Genomic DNA, 23,279 nt, shown 5'->3' on the forward strand with positions numbered 1-23,279 from the left:
GGAAAGCATCCCCAGCTGTACATCAACATGTTACACACATAAAGCCTAGGTTATGCAGGGTTTTATTCTACAAATTTACTCTGTAAATAACCCCTCCAATTCATTCAAGCTCCTGACCTTCCATAAAAAAGCTAAGGGGAATGTAAAACTGAGGACAGCCTTACACGTCAGCAGTTTGGGCTCCAGCATCACTGACCACGTTACAGTTGGGTGCTGCTGCTGCTCATTGGGTTGTCAGTTGCTTCAGCAGCTACAAAATACAGACAGATATGGAACACAATCTTTTATTTATAACAGATCACATTTGAACTTTGAAAAGAGTGAAATTAAAAGGTGTATTAAAACATACCCCCTCTAAGCAATCTATTTTCTTCAGTAGAAAAAAGCATACAACAAGTAGAAATACTATATACACAGTATATCAGTCTAGTCATCAGCCCCTCCAAAAGTTGTTTTGCAAGCTGGTATAATGGTGTTAGAATAGATCATCCAGTTACAGTCCAGTATGAATGTTAGCTTCTGACTTTTTCATTTAAGACAAACAACTAAGCATCTAGTTCAGCTTACTGATCTTAGAATACATACAAGGTGGTGCTGTGTATGAAGATACCAGCATTAAGTTTTTACTTCTGCTTATGTATTTTTTGGGATCCTGCCTTGTTAATGTCTGCCTCATCAATTTTGAGTATGTGGAAATCTGTAATCAATGTCTCCATTAAACAGCATACCTCCTCACACTGAAACATGATTAACTGTATCTTAAATAGCACTTTCCTCATCTCTTGCATTAATTTCAAGCAGATTTGTGTTGTGTTTATTTCACACTGGAGACTTTCAGCCCAAAATATACATCATTGCAATAAACCAGGAATCTACACCATCTTTTTTTTTTTTTTAATTTTTGGAGGAAAATAAAAAAGCAGAATGTTAGTGCTTAAATTAGTTTGGCACATTGAAAAAAAAAAAAAAGCGGGGGGAACCCACAAGTTGGATCCTTCTCTTCCAACATCCTTGCGAGGGGAATGCCAATATACAGACAGGGCAGGCACACACGGAATGCCTGATAGACCATGGCATGGCAGACTCCAGCTCTCAGGCTTACATCTGGCCTCAGCCCACGTGCATGCTCACTCGCGCACTCAAACATGAGTGGCTTCTGCTGGTTGCACCTCAGTCCCTCAGCTGACACCAGTGATGCGTGGCTCGCTGCACAACTGGAGAAGGCCCTCACGATTCAGGCGCCAGCAGCCTTCTGGCACCAGGTGGAAAGGTAGCAAGTTCTGTACCTTTCGCTTAAGTCTCACTTAACAACACAGTAACTGAGCTATTACTGCTCTGCTGAGCAAGCTGTAGCAGGGTCGGACATGTGGGTCTTTGCATGTCAGTGTGCACCCCGTGCTTCAGGAGAACCTCAACTGTTTTTGTGTGCCCTCCTCGGGCGGCCAGATGAAGAGCCGTCAACCCTTCACTATCAGAAACATTGATATTTTCTGAACTGACAAGTTCTTCTACGACTTCAGAGTGCCCGTTTTCTGCAGCAAGATGTAACGCTGTCCTATTTAAAGGGCCTCTGGCTAGAACACTGGCCCTTTCATCTATCAGCAACTTCGTTGTTGCTAAATGGCCGCTGCGAGAGGCCAAGTGCAGAGCAGTGTATCCTTCTGCTGTTGCTGCCTCAATGTCTGCACCGTGTTTAAGGAGCAGCCTTGACGTGCTTGTGTGGCCAGTTTCAGCAGCTATGTGGAGAGCAGTCTGCAAGAGCGCATTCTGTATATTGACATCTGTCTCCAGGTCTATGAGAAGGCGAGCGACACGGTAGTGTCCTCGTTGAGCAGCCAAGTGTAGCGAGGTCCTTCCATCTGCGGTCTGCACATTCACGTTTGCGCCCCGCTGTTTGGCTAGAAGCTTTACGATGGGGAGATGACCTTGCCAGGCAGCATAGTGCAGTGGCACCCAGTCATCCTTTCCTTTGATGTTCACGTTAACGCCTCTTCTCAGCAGAATCCGCACAACATTCTCTTGGCCATGCTGGCAGGCTATGTGGATGGGGGCTCTGCCTTCAAAATCTACCTCATTTAAGGATGCATTCTTATCAAGCAGCATTTTGGTGCTGAAATCATCCCCGTTTTGGGCAGCAAAGTGAAGAGCAGTCCACTGATCCTCATCTTTGGCATTCACATTGATTTTCCTAGCCATAATCAGCTCCACAATGCTTTTCACTTTCTTCTCAATGGCTATGTGAAGAGGGGTGGATCCTTTCTTGTTGGTGAGGTTAGGGTTAGCGTTGTACAGGAGGAGCCATTTGACACATTCTTCTTGACCAGCTTCAACAGCCAAGTGCAAAAGACTAGAGTTCCCATCTAAAACAATATCAACATCTTGAGGCTGGAGGATCTTCATCAGCTTGCTGGTATCTCCTGACAAAATGGCCTCCGTTAGCTTCCTCTTCTGTATGTCTGTAGTACCAATATCTAGATGGATAAAAGGAGGAAGTTTTTTTACAATGGGAGTGGTGAAACACTGGCACAGGTTGCCCAGAGAGGTGGTCAATGCCCCATCCCTTAAAATATTCAAGGTAAGGTTGGACGGGGCTCTGAGCAACCTGATGCAGTTGAGGGTGTCCCTGCTCATTGCAGGGGGGGTTGGATTAGATGACCTTTAAAGGTCCCTTCCAACCCAAACTGTTCTATGATTCTATGAAAAGGACACCACCACAATTCTGATACCCATCAAACCTTACTTGCCCGTGGCTAACATATCTGGTGGCTTCAGCAATGACTTGACTGCAAAGAAATACCACCCTCTTCCCCACCCCCCCCAGCAGTTTCAGGTCAGATTTAGAGCCCCACTTATTCTGTTTCTTGTAAAATGAAGAACGAAGGATGCTGTGGTTGATCTCCCTGCACTAATCACTGTTTGCCTGACTGGAAAACAGATGCCTGGTTTTTGCAGCACTGGATTGAAAAGGGAGAGGCACGTGCACAACAGCATGGATATTAATTAAAATGTTCATGGGGGCTGCCAAGAAGGTGGCTTGAGTCTCCTCAAAAAAAAAAAAAAAAAAAAGGGGTGGGTGGGTGTGTGCTGAGACTTGGGCTTTCAGTATAACTGAAAAAGCCACGAACTCAGCTGACCTGGCTGGGCATTGGCTTTAGTCCCGCTTTCAGCGGGACACTGGACTACGTGACCTTACTTCCAACCAACCTTTATGTGACGGATTCTGTAATTGCTTTGATGGGAATTAAGTCACTCCTTTTCAAAAGTAAATGAGATTTACTGTTTTTCATTTGGGAACCACCTCTTTTTTTTTTTTTTTTAACAACTACCTCCAGTAAACAAATCTATAGTGCTGACAGCAAGAGAAAGCAAGGCTAACTGTGATTTCCAGAAAGCTATTCTTCATATGACTGCTCTCCAACCCACTGACTCCCATGACCCAGTCCAAACAACTACAAAAAAACAACAACAAAGGAAAACCTGACCATTACCTGAACTCTCCCTTTCAAAGGAAAGGGAAAGGGAGCCTCTGGATGAAAAAGCTGAATCTACAGATGAAACTCCTGAAAGCCTCTTGTCACTGGAGGCAAGTTTGGACTCAGAAGAGCTGCGGCTGAGATCCTCAGGGCCTTCCATAGTCTGTGAAATCCCCGAATCCAGCTGGGACAACAACTCTGACAGACTGTAATCCTTAACTGATGGTAGAGCAGGCTCCTGTTTTGGCTGGGATAACGCAGACATCCCCTTCAAGAGAAGCAGACAAGCATTTTAGAAAGGTCAGTAAAGAAAACCGAGCATGAGGCCCTATGGGAAGACAGGTAAGTTCGTTAGTTTGCAAGTAGCCTTTAAGCACATGTCTTTAAGCATTTAACAAAATGAAACCTATTAACAAGGTCAGTGAAAATTTTCAGATGCAGGAGGGCAGCTTTCATCAGTACTCACACAGCCACTAAAGCCGCATGGCTTTTCTGTGTACAACATTTTTTTTAAGATCAGTCACACCCACATAGTTCCAGCCTTTATTTCCTAACCATCCTGCTCTCCCTCAACAGTCTGAGATCCACTTGCACTTAGTCCTGTGCTGAGGTTTTCCTGCGTTGGTCCATGCTGCCATTTTTGCATTCCAGTCCTTCACCAAGACCCACTTCTATCAGACAAGGAGGTGCTCAAAAGCAGCAAAGAGCAGGTTGCTTGGGAAGTTACATGACACAAAGTTCCTCGCAAAACCCAGTGCACTTGAGCAAGAGGCAGAAAAGAGAAAATACCTCAGGTTGCTGCTCTGGGGAATTCTTGGTGTCCAGGTCCTGAGTTATAATCTCTTTTGTTTCATCTTCTGGTTTTTCACAAAGGGCCTCTGTTTCTGAAGTGATTTCTTTGAAGAAAGAAAAAGAAGGTTTTAGTTTGGTTTTGGTTTGGTTTTTTTTAATAGGAGACTTTTCTGAAATGCCCTGCTGCCTTTCTCTATCATTAGAGCTTAACAGCTTTGAGATACTGTGGAAGAAAGATTCTGATTTTGACTATTCCATCTAGCACCTCATCAGTAAGTACAAGCCTGTAGCTAAGGAAAGAGCGCATAGGGCTGACTGAACAATTCATTTTCACATTTAGACCAGACTTATGTTACACGGTGGCTACACTGCAGGACTGTGAAATGGGAACCAGTCTACTGCTGGCAGGCTTTAGACATACGTTTTTAAAAAGATGGGATCCCTCTTCCCTTCAGTCCCCACACCTTGTTTGGGCAGGGGGAGAGGGAAGAGGCAAATCTCTCCCATGAAGGGTAAATGAAGGTACTTGGAGATAGCACTTGTGGCATCCTTCTGCACGTTTGAATTCGTAACAGGTGCTTTGGGCAAGTTCAAGCCTTTTACCAGAGTTGCCTTTTATTGGCAGAAAAATGATGGTACAAATTGTTTTGTTACAAGAAAAAAATTCCGTTTCTCAGCATGCAACAGGAAATTTCAAGAGCCAGGGCCTTCAATGCTTTGGTATGGTGAAAACCACACCAACTCCAGCTTGGCATATGCCCTGATACACACAATCAGAAATGAACATAATTTCTGGCTAAATGGATTAACTGGTTTGGTACAGGTCTTATTCCTGACATGTTTACATAACACCGTCATGGTCAGACTTGTCCCCAGATAATCCCTTCCTCCACAAATGACTAAGTGGCCTGTGTCACTGTCTCTGCCATACAATGTGCTCTATTTATTCTGTCACAGAGGTTCACAGCATTTACCCCAAGGATTAACAGAGTCCTGAGCAATAATGTGACTCACTGAAGAATAAATGGGCAGCCAAGTTACGAGGAAATCTTACCTTGAAATGTTGGCCTCTCACCAGGATCATCTTGCCAACATTTTTGCATCAGTTTGATCAAGTTATTACATGAATGAGGTCTGGATTTGGAAACAGCAGGTAGCTCTGGGCGGTGGCCTTTAACTACTTTTACCATAATATGTAAAATGTTGTTTTCCTCTGTAAAGCAAAAGCACACGAATTAAGATCTCCCAGCAAAAGGAATGATTTCTTTTGTCTAAGAGCATTCACGGTGTATTAGGCTAAAACTTTGTTTTCATGCAATTTTTCTAGATTTGGAGTGCTTTCTTTTATCAACAGGGAAAAAGTTGGTCTTATTCTCCCACAATACATTTGTTGATGCAGTAACACCCACTTCCCGTGTATCAGTGACTGTGTTCTTTTTCCACCCGTAAAAGAGACAGAACCAAAGAAAAAGCCTCAGTTCTTTGCTGCCTCTCTTTGGATTTTCATATCTGCTGCATGAAAACTGAACCACAGCTTTTATTTAGACCAGGCACCTGAACTGTTCATGAAGGTGAAGGAAGAACACAAATCAAGCAGTGCAGTAATGTGGCTCTTGACTCTGAAGTCAACCATTGGGCTAAATGGGATCTCTCACTTGGAGAAAAATTACTAGTAGACTGGAACCTGTTCAAACATGTTTGCTATACATAGGCTAGTCACATGCACAGGAAAAGTCATAAAGAGTAAATAGCTGCCTGTTGATCGGTGCATTTACTGTGGGGTGGAACACGGCTTATTCTCACAGACAGCTTTTTTTTTTTTTTTTTAAAGAACAAATCTGTACCCACAGTCTACAAATAAACTACAGAACCTCTCTACAGAGAAGCTGTTTCCGAAAACAGGCCAGCTGCGTGCCAGTTGGCTTTGCTCTGCTCTGTTCCTCGTTGGCCGCAAAGGCGTCAGAAGCCTGCGCAGGCCTCACGCTGGTCTGGATCTGTACAGCAAACTCCAGCAGAAGCAAAAAGGTGCAGACTAGGGCCCCCTGCGGCAATACGGGTTCTGCTTTCACGATGTAGGACAAAGGAGGACATACGTTCGTGATCAGAATTCGAGAGCTTAAAGGCATCTACCACAGAAAACTATAGGAATTTGGAGGACGTGCATGTAATCTGGGGCCGGTGGGGCAGGAAGTGTGCTTCTCAGTAGGGGAAAGGAAAAAAATTCCAATACAACACACAAGACATCAAACTTACCTGCAAAAGGCTTTTTCTGTGTAAGAACTCCCCAAATCACAATGGAAAAGCTACAAATAAATGCAAAAAAATTATTTCTAGAAAAGCTTTAAAAAAAAAAAAAAGCCAAAAAATTGACAGAAGTATAATTTATTTTCCCAGGTTCTCCTTCCTTGTCCTTCACTACTGCATCTAATTCAGCTGATGAACACACACATGGCAAGACGCAGCCAAGAACCATGATTTGAAAGTCTAGTTTTTGCAGGGAGGAACCTGAGGCAGTGAACACAGGGACCTGCTGGAGGCTGCTTTCTTGGTAACGTTTACCAAGTACTCCACATCAACACTGACAAAACCAGAGAGCAGCAAAGTATTACTGTGGATTTTATTTAATACTTCTACTCTACAAGACTACTTTAAAGAAATACAATCCATTTAGAACGTGACATATCTTTTAACCTACAGCTATGATTTCCTTTTCCTAATAACCTCACCACAAAAGAAGAACCAAAGACCTAGTGATGAAATGCACTGAAGATAACCAAGTATTTTGCCAAAGGCCTGGACAGTAAGTCAGGATGTACCTTGTGATGGGGAAATGAAAGGTGGGCAGAGTGCCTCCCATGCCGGTGGCTAATAAGGAAGCGTTGCTTGGAATGGTAATGCTCAAGACCCAGGATCAGCTGCAGTTTGTTAGAAGGCCTCTGCCGTACAAGACTTTGCAAAAAGCAAAGCAAATGTGACCCTTTGCAAGATGCAGCTCAAACTAGATTTAGGGGTTTCATGCTCAATTAGGTTTTATAGCCAGAAAAAGAGGACTCATTTTACAGTATTACTTGAAGTGCTTTTAAGCGTTTTCACAGTTAACTGACCTGTACACATCATGTTTAGTGTCAAAACACCTGTTTTTCTCTTTGATACGCTCTGGAGGAAGGTATGCAATTGTACCACACAAGCCGTCCATGCTGATATCATGGGAATGGGACAAGCCATTGCACTTTGCAAGTCCAAAGTCAGAAATCTGCAAAAAAATGGAGAAGGAAGAAGGGAAGTGAAGTGCATGCTACCATTAGGCATTAACAAAATATTTTCTGTAAAGAACAATAGATATAACAGGATGACCCAACAAAATATAGCAAGCTGCCATTCGGAAATACTAAGCTAAGAAACCATCTCTGGTAGCATTACGCTATCATAGGCTTTTCATTATGGTTAAGCTAAGAAAAAAATAAAAAAAGCAAGCAAGCAGATTTTTGCAAGCAGCAGCATGTTAGCCCATTACATAGCAAAAACACAAACAGTCAAGACAATTTATTGTAATTTAAAACTAGTCAAATTTAGCTGGTGCAAACCACTTTAATGTAATTATTGGTCCTGCCACCCCCTTTCCCTATGTAACCTCTCGTCGTATGCTATGGTTAAGTGTTCCGAGCACCTGTTTTCAGACCACAAGCTCTCCAACGAGCACAAAAAAATTGCTCTTTCAGATATCGCTGTTACGCTGACCATGTCAACAAGTACTAAGCCCAACACCAGAAGCATCAAGTGTTAAAAAAACCCCCAAAAACCAAGACACACACACACAGAGCAAAAACCCACACAGGGAATTCTTTTTGGCAACTAGGAGATACGGCAAGTTGGTGCAGTGACGCAGTGAACACAGCTGGAATGAACAAAACAAGTGACAGCAAGTTTATAAAAAGGAAAACACACCTCCACTTTAATTTGAAGTGTCAAACAAATATGCATTCATTTGCTCTCAAAGGCATACCAGTCATCAAGCAACCAGATAGGCAAGGAATTTCCTTTGTCTTACTTATTTCCCACTGGTCAAAAAATGTCTATTACACTAAGTGGAAATTTCAAGAAAAGTCAAGTCTTTTTGGGCCTCTCAGCCCACTGATTTTTGCCTACCTGTTAGATAAGATCCCCCCCAACTTACACATTCTTTTTATCTAATAAATACTCAGGTTTTTCAGTGACTCATTCCCCTTTTGATCTTCACAGCTTCTCCTTTGAGAAAGTTCTCCCTCAAAACAACAAGCATAATTAAAAAAAGCTTTTTTTTTTTTTTTTTAATAGGCTCCAACTTTACACTTTCAGAAGTTTCTGTCTAAAGATACCACAAAGCTAGTCATAACATGCATTCGTTACTGGAAAGGGAGAAAACTGCTGCCAGCTTCAGCCTCCTTGGAGAACAGGCAGGCTACGCAGCCATCGGTCTTCAAATGCTAGAAATCTCCCTTTGCCATAAAACAAACAAAGCAACCCACACAGCTTCAAGAAGAACTTCTCCCAGAGACAAAGAGCTCAACAGAGGCATTCTCAGGAGCTGTAGAAGTCCTGTACCCTAGAACACAGTTATATCCAGCCTGTGGTCCATCTGTACCTTAAATCTGTAGGGTAATGTGGGAATGATTTGAAAAAGGAAAAAAAAAAAAAAAAAAAGAGGGGGAAAAAAAAGGGAAAAAAGCAAAGTCACCTGGAAGAATAATTGCTCATGCTTGTAGGGCTACACTCTCAGAGGGGGATTGCTGGCCTCCTCAGCAAGCCAAGCACTGGAGCCCAGGAAAGGATTATGTAGTCAAGAAACCCAGGTCTGCAACCCTGGGAAGAGGTGAATTGGCTGCCCCAGGAAGTGCTGCATGAGTTTGGGGCACTTAGTGCTCCCCAGGAGAACAAAAGCACAACCCCAACATCACCCAAGCCCATGGTGTCAGGTTAATAAACGAGCTGACTGCTGCAAGTCTGAACAGATCGGACTTGGCAAAGCACTGCTATCCTTTGATTCACATGAAGCAGAGACTTGTATACACCTCAAGAAAGCCATATGGCATGCAGGCATAATTAAAGTAATACACCTTCCTCTTTGTCTAAACAATACCAGGTTTCCTACCGTATAAGTTAAGAAATAAAGATGAAATACAGGCAGCACAGTGGCACTCCTGCATTAAGAGCCACCAGCTATGTTGCATGAATCTAGGGCTTGGGCTAAGACAGGAGGCTAAGCACCCTAGATAGAAAAGGTCTCAGTCTCAGCCTACAAGCCAAGAAACAGCTAAGGTACATGGTCTAGCACCAGGCTAGCAAGAACTTTGCCTTGTGAGCTTGCCGCTATCTACTGTGAAGGACTAGGTTTTATACCAATTAACAGGAAATTCATCTGTAGAGCAGAGCTGCAATCATATCAAATCCTGCAAAGAGCACTGGAAATAATTGAGGAATTGTTATCTTCCAGGCTGCAACAAAATAAAAAGGTTCTGCAGACGGCTTTTGTGGCTTTTATTAGTTCCTTTAGGGTAAGGTTTCCACACAGCATGGCGTATTTAGTCATGCAGTTTCTTTAAACATCAGTGGGAACTGTGCAGTGGGTGGAAGACACAGCCATTTAACTTGGCTGTTTTGCCTTTAAATTGCTTGCCAGGTACCTAGCTCTGCAACACAAGGCACCCTTGCTGGCGAAGGTAGTGAAAGTGGAGCACCCCTCCCCACCTCTTCCTCCACATCCCTGATAGCCCTCGCAGCCCACCCCGGGATCTGCCCTGCCCCACCATCCAACAGAACCCCTCGTCTCGCTCCTTGCACCAGTCATTTCGGGTGGATCCCATCACGCTTCGAAAGCGCACCTAGTATCAGCAGAGTGAAGAGGAGACACGGAGGCGACAGACTGCTTCATGCAAAACACGCGGTTGAAGAGGTAGGAAGAAGAGAAAAAAAAGGCATTGGCCAAAGCCCACGCAGGCAGTGGGATCGTTCATGTTCAGGCAGCTCGCTCCGGCTCTGCTCTTTAAAGGTCTGCATGAGAACAAACACGTGAGCAGCGACTGAGGAGGGGAGCTGTACATGTTCTCCTGCCCACTTCCCAGCAACACTTACTTTACTGTGAGATTCCAAGATGTAAAGATTTTTTTTCTTTTTCTTTCTTTTTTTTTTAATTAAGTTTTGTTTGCTTTAAATTGAGCTTACTGCACACACAGGCCTTTCTCTGCTTCTGTCATCTGTGGATGTTTCCATTCTAGTTTGTAAAAAACACTCACTTGCAAAGTTTTAGATGCTTTGAGTTTGTCACGTTATTTTTTTGGAACTTTTTTTCTGAAAACTAGTAGATCAGCTCACATAACTACAAGTTACTGAAGTCAGCTGTCCGCAAACACTGCAGGGATCTAGCTCCCAGGAACAAAATTAGTGCTTGGGAAGTGCTTTCACTGACGCCTCCTGACAGGCCAAGCTGAGGCGCACACTTGGCTTCTGATGCCGCACGTAACTTTTCCGCAAATAAGACTCAGGAACCCACTGCAGCGGGCTCAGGGACAGAGTTCACCAAAAGGTTTTCTTCATCAAATAGGTAACAGAGCCGTCAGATTAATTTTTAATCGCTGCTGGCATATCCAGTATTTGTCTCTGTCTGAAGTCTCTGAGCGCTTGGATATTGAGGATGCCAGTGCATTTGTCTACGGGAGGGTTTGGGTGTTTGGGGTGGGGTGAGGGGTGGCCTTGTTTGTTTGTTTTTCTAAAGTAGAGCAGAAAGGCTGGTTGGTTCAATTTTCATTCTTTAAGAAATGCCAGAAGCTTAACAAACTTAGATGGGTCACAGATATGGACTACTAAAAATTACGAATAAAAATGAATTCCAAGTGCAGGCACAAACAGCACCTGCACTTCAAATATATGTCTTCACTTCAGTGTTTATGAACACACTCCAGTTAGCTACTAAAAGAAGTCTTTCCGAAACAGACTGTCTTTCCATCCTTTTCCAACCGGCCTCAAAACCCTAACTCCTCAAAACTTCTTTCAGGTGTGACATTGGTAATGCTCTCTTCAGAAGCGGCAGAAACTAAAGCCGCAGTCAAACACCCATTTGAATCCATCATAAATCTGCATTACCATAACAGGAATGGTCTTTTTCCCTCCCCTGTGCCACCACAATTAGATCAATTAGAGAACTGATCAAGGTGCAAGCCAGCTTTGTTGGTTGGGATTAAAGAGCCATGTAACAACAGCCCTGCGTGGAAACCTTGATCAGGAGGGGTGGGAAACAGGGAGAAGGGACACACAAAACAACAAAGCCTCTTCTCATTTCTAATAACAGGAGAGCATTTGCAGCTGATTGATAAAAAAAGGGTTAACTACTCAGCAAGTCTGATAAAGAGAGACAACCCTTCCTTACCAGCTTGGCCTCTGGGTATTACTTTGACCTACAGTTAATGACCTACATCGAGAAGCTTTCTGATAAACAAATCTGCCGTCTGACTAGGCTTCTTCTAACTCCACACTCAGAAATTTTGCAGCCCCTTCTTCAGCTGAAGCTAATAAAAGGTGAAAACCACAGAGGCAACCTGTCCACATTTAGCAACACCACCAGCGCAGCGCAACACAGCAGCAAACTTTGCTCTTCGCACTGGTATAAATTGGAGCGCTGGGGGGCGAAAAAATAAAAGGAACTACAGTGAGCTTAAAGCAGTGCACGGCTGAGACCAGCTCATCCTGCTTTAAGTTCTTTAAAAACAAAATCTGGGAGATGAAAAACAACTGGTGGGATTTGCCACTGTGCGTGTGTACACACACATATATACACGCCCCTGCGTGTGTGTGTACATGTACATACCTATGACAAGATGAGGAGCTGCAAAAAACAAGCTGGACAGTAAGAGAAACTTACTTAGAATGCTTTTGCCCGAAGTTCTTAAGTTGCAGGTTGACTTTGTTTTAAATACCTGAACAAAACATAACACCCTTAACAAGATACTGAAGGTAGGAAACCTGGGAAGCAGCAATAGCGCAAGCACGTGGGCATGGTAGCTGGCAACAAGTTAGGGTACAAGATTACTGCAGGGGGTGTGGAGGGGGGTGTATTCCCCTACCGAGGGCCCCAGAAGGAGATACCGCTTCAGAGAGGGGAATGAGCAAACAAGGAGCCCATGAGGGCAGCGCTGGAACGTGGCACATGTGATTGCCACATCACTGGGAGCTTGGGGGAGACATCCAGAACGTGTATGGAGGGCAGGAGAGCTAAAGAACAAGCTCGTAAGACACAGTCCAGTTAAGCAAAACCTAGGTGTTGGGCAGTCCATATGTGTTGGAAGGCTGCATAGATGGAACGCTGGAGAAAGGGGCAGGGAGGATCTTGCTGGTACAAATAGAAGAAGCAGGTTAACATTAAGGAAAAATAATGCAGGCTGATCCCTGCTAGCGAAGCCTGCCTGGGTGTGGAATAATCCTCCCAAGGAAACCACACTGCTTAAGGCAACCGAGATGGAGCAGAACGTGGTGGGGAAGGGAGCTCCCAGCTGAGGCTCCTGTCAGTCCTGAGCTCCACCACCACTCGCAGGGGAGGAGGCGTGCGTGCATCCATCCTCCAAGAAACAGCAAAGCCTTACCTTCCTTGCGTTGTACATGTTATCTAGGTATATTTAAAACTCACCAAGGAATCCCCCAACGTGCCTTTGAGGAAGTTACTATCTGACTATCTATATCCCCGCTCAGTGCTCAGGCTAACCCCATCTTCTGAATTACCCCTCCCAAGAAGAAAATTCGGCACACGCTTATGTAATACAGAGGAGACGGCTTTGCGATATGGAGGCACCCTCTTGATGATAAGTTCTGCACAACACCACTGCATTAGTCATCATCCTCACTTGGGGTTTTTATGGTAAGCATTGTGCTCGTAAAAGACGAAGGGTGTGTCTCCATTTAACTAGCAATATGGCACAGAAGCATTTCTAATGTGCTCCACTGGAAGGCTGGCTGTTTCCTGGCTCAAGGGCAAACAGTTTATACAAGTCCTCCCTAACCTCCAAACTCTGCTTTTGCAGTCTGCAACATCTCTCCACTCACCTTAGGATTCTATTAGGGACGGGTCACCTACTAAATTAACGCTAACATTTAAAAAGTAAAAACACTTCAATCATCAGCTCCATTAGCCTTCCAGCAAGAAAATGCGCATTAAATCAAGCTGCAGGGTCTGAAATGTAATTACAAGTTGCACATCACACAAAAAGAAGGTTTGGGGCCACATTTTTAAAGTGAAGGCGCCTCACAGAATATGTACATCTCTTATTTTGCATATAGGTTCCTATGTCTGCTTTGCTGCTTGGAGGGGTTTCCAAGATGCCTGCAGATGTAGAAGACTGCTGACTGGAAAAATATTTGGATTAGACCATTCTTTTCTGAACTTAATGGAGTGGGTCCGAAGACCTTCATATGTTTCATATACACAGCAAGTAGCAACAGTATAGGGATGTCAGCCATGACCTCACCAGAAACATTTTTTTTTTTTTTTTTTGTGCATTTCACACTTTGCCCCCTTGTAACATCATGACCATCCAGATACAGGCTATAGAGTGGGCAGAATATCAGGCAACATTTCAACCTCCTGAAACAGTGAGAAAAATACAGCCTTCATATCTTGGCTCATGGATGAGTCAAGAGTTAGGAATTTAAGAAGTTATGCAAGCCAGCACAAACTTTAGGTAAATAAATACTTAGCAAAGGCCTCTCAGCACCAGTGTGTGAGAATATACTTTCAACAGTTCAGATCCTGATGTTCTGGTCATAATACCGTGGACCACCTGTAGATGCCTCCTATCTCAGAAAGGAAATCCTTCTAAGAAGTAAACCACTAAGAGGCCTAGTAAAAAAGCTGAGACTGTCACAGGTGTGCATTCGCTGGAGGCACACATCTCTTATGGCTCCAACCCTCTCGTGACATCATCAACCATCTCATGACAACTTCATTTTTAGAGTGGTACAGCAAGACCAAAGCCATTTGGCCAGTTTGAGGGGCACAGGAAAACAGGGAAGCAGATGGATGATGGCACTGATAAAATTCTATGACTACTTGTACTGAGTTATATCAGCCAGCCAGCATGATTAATCCTGCAGTTCTAAGGTGAAGACTTTGGCCACTGATTTAAAAACAAACAAACAAACAAACAAACAAATCAGGAAAAAAAAAGAAGTATTTCAGTCTCTGTACAAAAGGAAGAATCAGAAAGCAAGCGCAACCTCCTTGGTCCAGCTGTCAAAATAGAACCTCCAACAGAGAAGACCAACAAGTTTGCTAGCTTACTCTGGAAATGGATAACAAAAAGAATTTCATGCTGATACAGCCACAAAAATTCTCTTAAGTGACCTCTGGTATGCATAAACAGTCAGGACAGAGATACTTCTTCACTGTATATGCTCTGAGCAAATGAAAAAAGAAAATGAGCTCCCTCTGGGAAGGCTTCTCTGGACTCCAGCTGTAAGTGAGACTCAAGTATTTAGTGAAGTGTACAAAGCCAGAAGGACCGAGACGGAACAAGGTTGCCACTGGGAGCTGTGAAGTGGCATAGATGATTTAGAGGTTCATGCTGCTTTTCTCTCCCTGTTCTCACCTGCCTCACAACCCTACTGCAAGGAAATTTATAGGACAACCCATTAGGTCTCAAAACCAGAGATCACCCTCCCAAAATTTCAGGAGAGTTCTCACAAGCTCGATAACTCTGTCTCTATTTATGCACCAAAATGGTGCATAAATCAGGTAGACAAGTTTGGGGATTTGAGGGGTTGGGTTGGTGAGCATTTTTCTAATTCAAAAGGAATGCTGCTGGTTTCTCTCAGGCCTTTGAGTTTGGCAGGAGCCATGCAAGAATGTCCAAAGGTGGGTCCCTGGCACAGAGTGCCCAGTGCCTACCTTGACATGGTAGTGGGCGTCAAGCAGGATATTTGCAGGCTTGAGGTCCAGGTGGAGCAGCGGAGGGGACATGCAGTGCAGGAAGTTCATCCCCACAGCTGTCTCGTGGATGATGCGGAAGCGCAATTCCCAGGGCAGAGGTTCGGAAGCCAGGAGCTTTTCCAGAGACCCTGTTTCCATGTATTCCATGACCAAGCCAACCGGCTCTTTACAGATGCCATAAACAGGAAGGATGTAGCGAAACTTTGCCATTTCCATCTTCCTGGCTTCTTCCAATAACTCCATGCGCTCCCTGGGTAGAAGAAAACAGATGATGAAAGATGGAGTAGCTGTTCCTTTCCCCATCCCAAACATGCACAAAACATTTCTTCTGAAACCGAACACCACGTTTCATGATCATCGCTTGGCTGAACCACAGTACGTCTCACCAGCGTGTACTCCAGGCATATTTCCACATTTACTGACTTTGTTTTATGTTTCTATTTCTAGGCAGCTCACAGCTGCTGATCCACAGGCGAGTTGCACACACTTCCAACAGTGCGAATATCCCTAGCGTAAAGCCCATCTCCCCGCTTTGATGTTTATGCTGTGTTGGTAAGAACGAGGACGACACATGTAATGCCCAGATTTACCACCGCTGTAACTCGTTGGGCTAAAGTCATTAACTTTTTGTGAGTCATAAGACTGCGTTTAATCAGGAGCGAGCACAGATGGCATTGCTTCAGCTGCCTGCTGGCCCAGGCTGCCAGCGCCCAGACCCAGGCCTTGGGAGGGGAATCCCCCGGACCCACCATTTAGGGGAGCAAGCTGCCCGCTGTAGCTAGGGGGACACAGCAAAAGCCTCCTCGTCCTCAAAACCCCAGATTTGGCATCTTCCAGTACTACATTCACTTGGCTCCAGCAGATGCCGAAAACTGCCGGCACAACATTTTCGGTGATGTAACAGGCCCGGCGCTGGCACGGGTAATGAGCACCCCTGGGTTGTTTATGGGTAACTTCAGCCTGACCCTGCAGAGCGCTAAGCATTGCTCAGTCTGAGCTGCAGCCTCCCAGGTCAGGACCCTGAATTGCCATGCCCTCCCCCTGCACCTCACGCACGGCTTTTGGGCTGCAACAGCCCCGCCCAGGGCCCAGCGGGTGTCGAGTTGGAGTGAGGAAACAAGGGTCCTCTCCCCAGGCCGACTGCACCCACAAAGAGGAGCCGCACGTGATGGGTAAAAATCACCTTCAGTCTGTCAAAACCAGCATTATTAGCGACAATGGGCAGTAGCCAGGGCAGCTTTGGGCCACGGGTGCTGATGCATCACTGTGGCTGCCACCCACCGATTCACGAAGGAGGACACGGGGAGGTCAGATAGGTAGTATTTCCTGCACAGACCCTCTCCTATTGCACAACAGCTCTTGTAGCGTACCCAAGGTGTGAACAGCATTTAATGGAGAACAGTACCTGAAGTAATAGGGCAAGGTTTTAATGCAGACACCTGGTAAACAGAGTCTCCTACTTTAAAAGAAAAAGAAACCAAAAAAACCCCAAAAAAACCCCAACATTGCTTTGTTGCTCCCCCACCCCACACAGGCCTTTTGAGATAACCAGCTCTCCTGGAAGGCGTCAGGGTTTGAATATAAAGCTCAGCGAGCATGTTCACAGCAGCTGCAACAACTGCTCAGAGGAAAGATGCTCATACCCTCGGCAAGGCAGAAAGCTCTGTTGCCTGCCCCCTCTGCCAGTCCCCAAGAGCTGGAAGACACCTGGGGACTGATCCTGACCCAGTTGCAGTTTGTGCCCTATGCCACTAACAAGCAATGCCATTTACCACTGTGGGAGCCTCTGCCATGGCAGAGCTATCAACTCAATCAATCAATCAAACTACTTTTTTTTTTTTTTTTTAAATCCAAGGTGAGCTAGAAGCACTCTCCATTTCTAGAACGAGAAACACCAAGTCCAACCTTAGCGCAGTGAAGTCTCCCCTTCCCATGTGGCCCCCCGCCCCAATGCCTGGATGACCCAGGGGGCAGCATGCACCACACATGCTGAAACAGCCTGCAAGGGACCCTTGGTGCTCCCACATGGGAGCGAGTTCAGGAGCCATCACTTAGCCTTTAGACTCCGCATTAGGACACTCCCGTGACCTCGTCCCCTTCCCCTCTGCTTTGCCTGCTGTGGGAAGCACGGAGTTGATATTTGCCCAGACAAGGTTGGAAATGCGGTCTGCTGGCTGTTCCTCACCAGCTGCAGTAGCCTGCAGTAACCCAATGCAGTTAACATTTCATGCTAGGGGCGAGTCTAGCCTAGCAAGAAGCAGCAGACCTATTTCAGAGGCAAGATCAGGCTGAAAAATGGTTTAAGAGGGATGTACACAGTGGGAGGAAAAAAAAAAAGAAAAAAAGAGAGATAAGGGAAATCTTTTCACTCCATTAACCATGTTGGCTCCTGCTGCTCCCTACAGCAACTTTCTTGTGAAATAATTGCCTTTGTAGACAAGTACCCAGTTTGCTCTTTGGCACGCTGGAAGGGAGCGCCTATGAATAACACGACCAACTCCTTGCCCCCAAGCCACATGCATAGCCAGCATAATTCACCAGGCTTCGACTGGCTGAGCTCTGGAGTCAGGGATGTAAAATACCTGTCTGAGCCCTCCAAGGCAAGGCAAGAACCTAGCAACAGCTAAAGCCTAACAAGAACCACTAGACTCCCAGGGACAGGGTTCCTGGGCTGGGAATTTGGTGATGAGAGCATCACCAAAATCACAGGTGTCTGGTGCTCCAAATGGGGCATTTTCCCCAATGAAGAGAGAATTTCCAGTTTCAACAAAATTAAAAAAGCTCCCTTTCTGTTTGGACCAGACCCAGTTAGTTGAGTGAACTAACTAACTAATTAAAAGGCAAGTGCCCTTGATCTAATTTGCCTGTTTAAATAAACCCCCTACACAACACTTGCCACCTTTAGCGTCTTTCCCATACCGGGAGCATTCAAAACTGAACCAGCCAGCGATCTGGTCTAGCCAGGGAAACATCAGTTTTCAAATACAGACCCCTGTCACCTTTAGAAAACAGGAAAGGAAAAAAGACAAAAGAGATAAAGAGAGCCGAAGTACAACACAGTCACTAGCCAAGTGCTGGAGCACACTTGCATTAATGGTATTAACACAAACAGCTCGTTAAACCAAGATCTCCTTCATCAGGCAAAGATGAAAGGTCTTTCCCTTTCCTTTCCCTTTGCACAAGGTGCTACTGGCACTCGGCACAATCTTAGGTGCTCTCAATGCGCCCATCACCTCCATAGGCAAGTGCTAATGCTGCAAGGAAGGGTGCTGTAGGTATCCTTCAAGCTCACATTTAACAGATCAAAGGGTGGGACAGGATGGGACATGCTGCTCAGTTACCCTTAGTGCTTAGAAATTATTCTGCAGCATCACCAAGAACCACTTCCCTCCGAAGTGGAAGAAAAGGAAAGCTCCTTATGAGGTTTCTCGGTCAAGAGGCGTGGGACTAGCCTCTGTTATAATAGAGTTTCTTGTTTAATACCTACACAATTGAAGAGTCAGAATTATCTTCTCCAAGCACCTTGGCTCCATTCCCCTCCCCCTCCAGTACTATATCCTAACATTATGGTAATAAGAATTAGAAAAAGAAAAAGCCTGCACAAAGGACAGCTGAGCTCATGTAAATCATGGGGTGCATACGCTTTCCCCTATAATAGTATTGGAAGACAGGGGCACACGCCTTAAGAGCTCTAGCACTGAGTTCAGTGCCAAATAGCATCTCTGTCAGAGAATTCACTGACAGATCAGCCATTTTCAAAGCAATCAGAAATATTACATGAATGGGGGACCTCTGACACCCCCGAAACAGCTGTCTGCTTCTGCCCAAAGTCAGATCCCGAAAGATTAGGGCTGCATTCTTTGGATTCTCCTGGAGAGACAAGGGACTTATCCCTGCCCACTGCCTCTCTCACTCCCCAGGGCCGGGGGCCCAACCCTTGTGCCACAAACCCTGCCACAAGAACAGCGAGAATTACAACTATACCCGCATTTGCATGTATCCAATCTTTATGCCTTGAAGATAACACCGTGTTATAAAAATACAGCTTTCAACTCACAAGGCAGTCCTTGCAGTTTTATATTCCCCCATCACTACCATCACATTTCCCTAATGGAGTCTGAGACAGAGCAGTTAAAGCTGCTCCAGAGAAACTCAAAAAGCCCTGAAAACCTGTAACAAGGCTGTTTCTGTGAACCACCTCCAGCAGCCGAGCAGCCAGGCTTCTCCCAGCCTAGGGGAGATCCAGCCCTGCGCAGCCGTGCTGCTCTCCAGTGGGGAATGAAGGTTACCTCTTCCCAAACCACTGGCGGTGAAGGTGGGGTCAACAAAAATACAACACCCTTGAGTTGTTTTCAGGGGCTCTTCCGTCTGCATCATGGAAATGCTTAAGAGCATACAGTGACCTCCGCTCTGCAGCTTACAGCTTTTATGACCTGCATGCTGCCGATCCTCAGAACGGAACATGAATAAGAGAAGAAAAGAAAAACCACTGCATGTTCAGGGCAGAGTGCGTTTGGGGCAAAATAAGAAAAAAAGAAGAAAATCCCTTCTTTCAGTTTAACACAGCTCTCTGCTGCACAGCCCAGGTAGGAGAGGACTACAGGTTAACCCAGAGAGTTAGGCTCACCCCTGCTCTTTAAGGAGCACAAGGCAAGTACCAAGTTCTACCTAAGCATCCAGAGACCGACCACATCATTCACCTTCATCACCTAAATAAATGCAGCATCTGCTAACAGCAAGGCGTTTCTAAAACCTCCTAAATGTCCAAGTCCTACTCCATTCCTAAATCCCAGGTCCTGCAGAGGCAGGTACATGTAGGGCTTTGCTCATTTATTCCCCGCCCCCAGTCAAGGCGGCAGACCTTCCCACCTCCACGCCCTGTAGTCACCCTCACCAGCTGAGGCCTCCAGCCCAGAGCCCTCTCTGGGAACCCTTACAGCATTCACTCTTGTTACAGTCTGCATGTTCACATTCAGCTGTAAGAAATCCACAAAGGCTTCCAGGCTGCTCTCTCTCAGCTTGCCACCCTTTTTCTCCAGACTGTACTTCCATCCTGGCCAACGGGGATAAAGAGAAGAGACCTTGAACTCTCCACCCCAAGTCCTCGGGGAGAGGCTCCTTCACCTTGCTGGGCCACACGCTCTTTTCTTCAGGCTCCCGTTGAACCTCCCCATGTTGAGAGCATCTTGAGTCACATGCGGGAACTGCGATCTCAGGAGGCAGAAAGTGGGAGCAAATAAGGTGTTAGGAATGGAATTTGGCTTGGCTGCCTGAGAGGGCTTGGGCTTAAAGGTAAAAACACTTCTGGCTGCACATGCAGTTTTTCTTCTGCTCGAGGCCACTTGGCTCTATGGTGGGATAATTGCCAGGGGAACTACTCCAAATCTCTTACTGTCTGCAGAAACGCAGTAAGAGACACCATGGAGAATTGCCACCACCAAGCCATTACAAACAGGGGTTTAATGTGGTACCGAATAAATAAATAAATAAGGACAAGCCTCTGTGTTTTCCAGTTAATGTTTCCAATACCACTGGTAGTTCTTCTGACTCTGCTGCTTCACAGGGTTCCAAGAAACAGCTAGTCAAAGTAATCTCCTGGATTAACAACCTAATTACACAGGCTTGTTTCAACCTGCGAACTCAAGGGGTAGCGTTTTATTTTGTCTGTGCCCCCCCACCCCAGCACAAATTTCTTAGAAAAGCTTTGGGTAAAAAAGTCTCTTTGGGGGACAGCGTTACCAGCTACTGAAAGGGGTTTGGTAGAGCAGCCTGAGAAGCAAAGGAGAAGCACATAGAAGTTCAGCTTAGCTTTATTTTGCAGAAGCAGCCGTGTCAAAGGCCAGGGACCCTCCAATTTCTAATTAGTGCTCCCCTTAAGCATCTGAAGCACAAATTCTCCAGTAAAACAAATAAATTCATGTTTCAAGGACTGGTTTGTTAAAATTAGCCAGGAGCTGCAGGAGCCCCACGCTCTCAAAGTTCCCACGTTCTGCACGTTCATATGGTCTCTCCAGTACCTGCACACCTCGTAGCTGCACAACTCTATTGCTCATTGAAAACAGAGATTTGGTAGCAACCCTCAAAATGAATTGTTCGTATTACAATAGGTGGCAGCATCCTTCGTCTCTGACTGCAAATTAACTTCTGAGTAAATTTCTAAATGAGTTCTGCAAATGAAAAGTGTAACAAATGTTCTAGCTTATTTTTAAAGAGATGTTTCAACTGCAAAATTACAATACAATTTTGATTAGGCCTCAACAAGCATCAAGTTTGAAAGGTCCTTTGAAGTTTTAATGGGAGGAGGGCTTGCAGGTTAACCCAATAAAACACCCCCTGCAACTCTGAGGTCTTTTCTGTTTTATTTACAGACAGCACAGTTACCTTATACATATATTAAACTCTCCCTCTCCCCTTTTAAGAGGGGCATTTTATTGCATTTACTGTACTACATAAGCCGCACCTACAGCAAAATCAGGAATTCAGGTAACGGGCAAGATGCCCCACTGCCCTGTTCATCTTGTAGAAGATGGGCTTACAAACCTTTTCAATCTTGGGCCAACCTGTCTCCCTCCTCCTGCAGGAACCGCAACAAGGGAAACCTTTTGTGATGGAACCAACCCACACCTCAAAAAATGAACTGCAGAATCGGCTCCTGAGTTGGCAGAGATCCTGGAGATCAAGGTGGAGCTGGAAAAGCTCCATGAACGCGACCTGGCCACGTTCAGCTCCCTCCGCACAAGCGCTGACCTTCTGGGAAATCGCTACTGCCCCTCAAAAGAGAAGGATGTTTCTGAAGACGCATCTGACAGCCTTCCTCTTCTAGGAAAGGAGAGCCACAACTCAATAGGCCCCCATCACGCACAGGCTGTGCAAGCATGGCGTAGCTGATCATCCTCTGCCACGGGCTGCAACTGGTCACAGAGGGCAAGTGAGCTGGAGGGGGTTCTCACCATGTGGTATCTTCACCCATGATACCATACAGCTCCAGGCTGGACTACCCAGTGAGGACACATCCCGGGGCAGGCGCAGGGAGAAGCACTGGCCCTGAGCTGAAGCTGGAGAGCCAATTTCCCAGCACATCTCCTTTCAGCACCCAGTCCCAAAAAACAGCACGCCTGCAGCACCCGCGCCCCAGTGCTCCCCGCGCCAAGCCCACTGCTCGCCCCTCCAGCATCTACTACACGGGAGTCACAACTCACCCACCTGCGAGTGCAAGCGCAAAGGGCCAGCTTTTCGCAAGGTTAGGGAGATGACTGGAGCGAGACACGGCGGGCCCGAGAAGCCCCCGGATGCCGTTTGGCATTTCTACTCCTGCACTCCCCGTTCAGGACCGCCTTCGACGACCTTTGGAGCTGCGGCAGGCATTAACGCTTTAGCGCAGGCCAACGCGCGCAGGACCAGGGCCAGGCACGCTGCTTTCCGAATGGATCTGAGGGAATAGGCAAGACCAAGACTGCAGCCGAGCGGCGGCTCTTCCCAAGCCTGCCGCAAGCAGCTCAGCAACACAGCTTCGCTTTTTGAGGCAGGCCAAGCCCCGTGATGCAAAATATAACTAAAGGTCTTGGTCCGGGCTTGGCTTCAGTGCCGCAAAGGCCACATTTGCCCGGGGAACATTTAATTGTGCAGCTCTCTTTGCTGCGTTGAGTTGGACCTCCCTACCCGTTGCTGCTGTCGGCAAACGGGGAGCGCAGCTACGGCGCTGCCGGGTGTGCGGGTCGGTTCGGTTCTCGAGTACGTGCCCGCCATCCGTATCTGCGGGCTAGCTGTCGCCCGGTGCGGTTCTCAAAAGCCAGGCGTTGCGCCGGCAGGGCCAGCGGTGTCGTCGCCTCGTTCAGCCTTAGAAGCGTCTTGAGCCGCCGTGAAACACAGCTAAGTAACGTTTGGGTGCCTTGGGGTAGGCTGAGCCAAGAAAAAGCAAGGAGAAAAAAATATCCCTAACTCGACGATATGAAGAATAATTAAGTAAATGGATTTAAAAAATCCTTAAGATGCCAGGAGACGGGTAGGGCTATGGAGGGGGAGCCCTCAGTCGCCCCGCGGCTCCCCGGCTGCGCGTACGCGCAGCC

At 46.0% G+C, this 23,279-nt stretch overlaps 1 protein-coding gene across 1 annotated transcript; it reads right to left on the reverse strand.

The window, feature by feature from the left end:
- Positions 1-1,293: 1,293 nt before the first annotated feature.
- Positions 1,294-22,516, reverse strand: RIPK4 (receptor interacting serine/threonine kinase 4). The gene is made up of 9 exons (XM_009640924.1): positions 22,417-22,516; positions 20,083-20,266; positions 15,172-15,463; positions 7,370-7,518; positions 6,519-6,568; positions 5,320-5,478; positions 4,263-4,369; positions 3,489-3,741; positions 1,294-2,471 (listed from the first exon to the last, which is right to left on the reverse strand). The coding sequence occupies exons 1-9, from the start codon at positions 22,514-22,516 to the stop codon at positions 1,294-1,296; spliced, it is 2,472 nt and encodes an 823-aa protein (XP_009639219.1).
- Positions 22,517-23,279: the final 763 nt, after the last annotated feature.

The sequence above is a fragment of the Egretta garzetta genome, unplaced genomic scaffold (assembly GCF_000687185.1).
Source record: "Egretta garzetta isolate BGI_Z169 unplaced genomic scaffold, ASM68718v1 scaffold45, whole genome shotgun sequence".
Taxonomy (NCBI): domain Eukaryota; kingdom Metazoa; phylum Chordata; class Aves; order Pelecaniformes; family Ardeidae; genus Egretta; species Egretta garzetta.

Excerpts from the sequence above, each read along its gene's own strand:
- RIPK4 (XM_009640924.1), bottom strand. The coding sequence starts at position 22,516 with ATGCCAAACGGCATCCGGGGGCTTCTCGGGCCCGCCGTGTCTCGCTCC. Across the intron at positions 15,464-20,082 it reads GGTGACTACAGGGCGTGGAG|GGAGCGCATGGAGTTATTGG; the intron begins GTGGGAAGGTCT and ends TCTTCTACCCAG. Across the intron at positions 4,370-5,319 it reads TGAGAGGCCAACATTTCAAG|AAATCACTTCAGAAACAGAG; the intron begins GTAAGATTTCCT and ends CTTTCTTCAAAG.